General features: G+C 39.8%; 1 protein-coding gene across 2 annotated transcripts in view; it reads right to left on the reverse strand.

Moving 5' to 3' along the window:
• The window catches only part of LOC119268476, a 6284-nt gene that overhangs the window by 1909 nt on the left and 536 nt on the right, over positions 1-3839 (reverse strand). The window contains exons 1-8 of one of the 2 annotated variants that reach the window (XM_037550127.1): positions 3613-3811; positions 2797-2908; positions 2611-2693; positions 1543-1668; positions 1319-1439; positions 1134-1218; positions 599-712; positions 472-511 (exon numbers count right to left, since the gene is read on the reverse strand). In XM_037550127.1, coding sequence (XP_037406024.1) covers positions 472-511; positions 599-712; positions 1134-1218; positions 1319-1439; positions 1543-1668; positions 2611-2693; positions 2797-2908; positions 3613-3687 — 756 coding nt within the window. In that variant the 5' untranslated portion in view covers positions 3688-3811. Of the gene's footprint in view, positions 1-471; positions 512-598; positions 713-1133; positions 1219-1318; positions 1440-1542; positions 1669-2610; positions 2694-2796; positions 2909-3612; positions 3812-3839 lie in introns of those variants that run through there. The other variant, XM_037550128.1, reaches the window with a different exon arrangement.

Here is a 3839-nt window from a genome sequence, read left to right on the forward strand (position 1 = left end):
GGTCCGGTTGGAGATGCTCTTAGGATTCCATGCAATCAGCTTCCCCTCCCCTATATTAAAGGAGTTTGTGGACATCCCTACGTAATAGGACTTGGCCATGAGGAACAACCAAACAAGACATAAACCAATCTAATCCCAATACTCCTTCCTTGAGTCCTCCTTCCCCTGAGGCCCGACTGCCGACGAGGTACATCCCCCCTCCTGCGGCCAGGCCAGTATCCTACCGCAAGTATACCAGTATAGGTGATATGCAGGTCAATACAAACGCATTACAAAAGTAAGTGTGATAAATGTTTAATGTGTTGTAGAACTCAGTGAGCGCTTACTATTGTCAAAAGCTGATTGGACAATTTTAGTGTGATGGCAGAATTTACAGATCATAGTATTATGTGTGAAAAAGCCAACAACCCAGTTAACAGTAAACAAGAAAGATCATTTGGCAAAGCCAATCGATGTTTATCAGAAACTAACCTGCCAGTACATGAATGTTTGCATAGCATTGCGTTGTTTCCTACAAAAGTAAAAGAACAATATAAATGCAAGGTTACGTGGCCACTGGAAGGGGGTTAATCACAATGAACAAGGCAGGCCTACTGACGAGAACAGTGATAAGATCATAAGAAAGCCCAACAAAATCTCTGCATTTGCAATCAGAAAGTTGACTGCAGTTGTGTTTGCTTCAACCCATGTGCAAAGCGGCTCCAGGTATGCCCTACAAATTAGCAACATGACAGTTATAATCCATTTTGCCAGCATATTCAACGGGCAAAATATTGTAAACTGATAGCAGATTCAGTTCATACAAAATGATTATTCTGCATTTATCGGCTTGTTACCATGCAATTTTAATACACATAAAACTTTTTTTTTTGCGTTTGACTACTGATGGACAGGGGCTTGCTCATGTGGTCTGTTAGCCGTTGCACAAAAAGGCAACAAAGAGTACTTTCAGGGGTTGAGGCTCAGAGAGATGAAAGCATATAACAAAAAAAGCCAAGATAATAACCTAATGAGTACGGAGATCATGCCTAAGCTATTGATTCTTTATGCGCAAAGCTGGAATGATAACATGCACTGTGTATGCATAGAAGGCAAAACATGTTGTGCCTACAAGTCTGTCAGGTTCATTTTACCTGTAGAGAGAGGAATTGGTAAAATGGCGCCGTAGAAATCTGGCCACATGTTCAAGTGCCCAGCAAATTACCGGTACCAAAACAACTGCCACAAAGGGTTAACTCATCATGTGCAGGAAAGCTGAGACGTTTGGGTAGTAACATGAAAGTTTTGATCTCAAAGATTAAATACTTCATATGCTTACGCTTCAAGTGTAGTTTAGATGTAACAAACATAAGGCAGTACATGAATGGAATAAAATCCTTTGATGAAGTTACATGGTGGCACCAGGCCTGAACAGCCTGTGTGTTCCCTACTCTGGGTAGCTGATAGGAAGGGTAAATGTTAGTTAAGTTGTGCAAGGTATCTGAAGTGGGAGGAAGAATTAAAAAAAAAAGTAAATACCACACTCAGTTTCATGTTACTGACCCCATAAAGAGCAAATATGGCATAACCTGTGGTACAGGTTGTGCCAAGAAGTGACAAACGATATCCCTTGAGTTGCAGTTGTCGTGTTGCCAGTGGAATGATGCCGATCAATGCAACAATAAGAACCTATAAAAAGAAGTGTGTATGATAAAGAAAATGTGATTTGCACACATCAACAAAAAATCTCCCGTTGCTCATCATAATACATGCAAGTGAAAATAAAGCATACAAGATTATGTGTTCCACAGACTAACTTAGGTACTATCAAAAGTTGGGAAACTGATATTATAAAGTACTCCCTCCGTCCGGAAATACTTGTCATCAAAATGGATAAAAGGAGATGTATCTAGATGTATTTCAGTTCTAGATACAACCCTTTTTGTCCATTTTGATGACAAGTATTTTCGGACGGAGGGAGTATAAAATGGATAGTTTGATGCAATTCTAGGCAAAAGTATAAAGATCCATTCATACAGTTCAAATTATGCAGGGAGGGCACTAAGATCTTGTTCGTACAAAAACCAAGGACCAATTATCCTTGACTACTGGTGTTTTGGCGAAAGAAAACTTAGAACACTGTGTTAATCTGCTCTAACATATGCCTAATTTTGTAATAATCCTGACCATCCATTCGCTTATGATTTTTTTTAAACTAAACTTCCATTAGGCAAATGAAGGGTCAAGATGAAGGTATTTTCATGAACGCCAGGGTGCAGGCTTGGTTAAAGCAAAATATGCTCAGACTAGTACTACCTCCGTAAAGAAATATAAGAGTGTTTAGATCACTAAAGTAGTGATCCAATCGCTCTTATATTTCTTTACAGAGGGAGTAGTTAGTCTGATTAATCCCACTAACAGAAGTGAGCTGTTGTTTAACACTCCATTCAACTAAGCCTAAAAATAGTTATCTGGTGGAGTACAAGATTGAGATGGATCTGACACTTTTAAGAGATGCACCAACTTAGACAAGACTAAGATATTCAGCAAGGATTGATGTTGACATATAGAAAAATTACATGTGATACAGTAATTGCTGACAAAGTACATCTGTCCATTTAAGCCATTTACCCAAGCATTAACAGAAAAATGTAATGACCGCTGATCCAACTGAAGCGAAAGTCTGCTTTGTGCTGGTCCAGCAGAATCAGCACCTGCAGAATCCATGAAGATCAGATTGACAGATGAAAATGGCTACAACTTACTAGGTGTTCAGTGTAGAGAGATGATACGATACAAGAATATGCTTGTTATCACCTGGATCATGAGGTATTGCATTATCATTAGCAGTTGTAGATTCTCGCTCTGTTGATGCTGGGAACTGAGAAGAGCTGGCTGAGGACATTCCTCCAACAACAAAATCGGGACCCTATAACCAAGCACAGGACAAGAAACAAACCTAAGCTCTTATAAAACCACGTTATGCATATAAAGATAGAAATAGACCCCCAAAAGGAGACAGAAAAACTATATTAAGGCTTGCTTTAATAGCAATAGAATAATAAAAGGAAGATGGTCTGTGAAATTGCAGCAGATATTAGTGACTTGACTTGGTTGGAACAAAATAAAAAGATAAATGGGAAAAATTTTACAGAAGGTCTTCCTTAAAAGAAAGAGACCGTATATAGATACAACGGTGTCAACAATGTAGATAGTCCTAGAACAAATAAAGCACTAGTGTAGAACTTCAATTATTTTACCCTGCTCCCTATCCGTACTGCAATAATTTAATCTGTTCCTTGCCATTTATAATTTTCATGTCCGTATGTACAATGTTCTAACAAATTGGTCACAGGTATCACTGAGGAGGCAAATAGGGCACAGAGTCAAATTGTGCACAGATCCGGATCACTCAAATAGGCAGTAACAGAGCAGAAGCACAAATAGCTAGACCAACTACACGAACTGATTAGTGGGCATTTGAAATAGAACTAATCAAGCTTGTATGAACCTCAAGGTGTGAAATCCAAAAGGTGGGAACCGTTTGGCAGCTGCGGTTTTGTTCTAGACAAGTTGAAGGGCGAGGTTAAGTCTGAAACAAATCACCGAGGAGGCAAGAATGAGGTGAATTACTTGAGGGGAAGAAGGCGGCGAATCTTTGCAACATTTCTTGGCCACAAGCTGAAAACCGGCGGAAAAGGAAGACATGAGCGCAAGGGGGCGAGAATCTTGAGAGACCCTAACGAATTCCACCGTAAATTAGACACGGCCTAGCCCTACAGCACTCAATATCCCCCTCGCATCGCACATGTTCATCATCTATTGTCTCTCTCGCCAGTGAGCTGAAACTTTGAGCTCAT

The sequence above is a fragment of the Triticum dicoccoides genome, chromosome 3A, assembly GCF_002162155.2.
Source record: "Triticum dicoccoides isolate Atlit2015 ecotype Zavitan chromosome 3A, WEW_v2.0, whole genome shotgun sequence".
Taxonomy (NCBI): Eukaryota; Viridiplantae; Streptophyta; class Magnoliopsida; order Poales; family Poaceae; genus Triticum; species Triticum dicoccoides.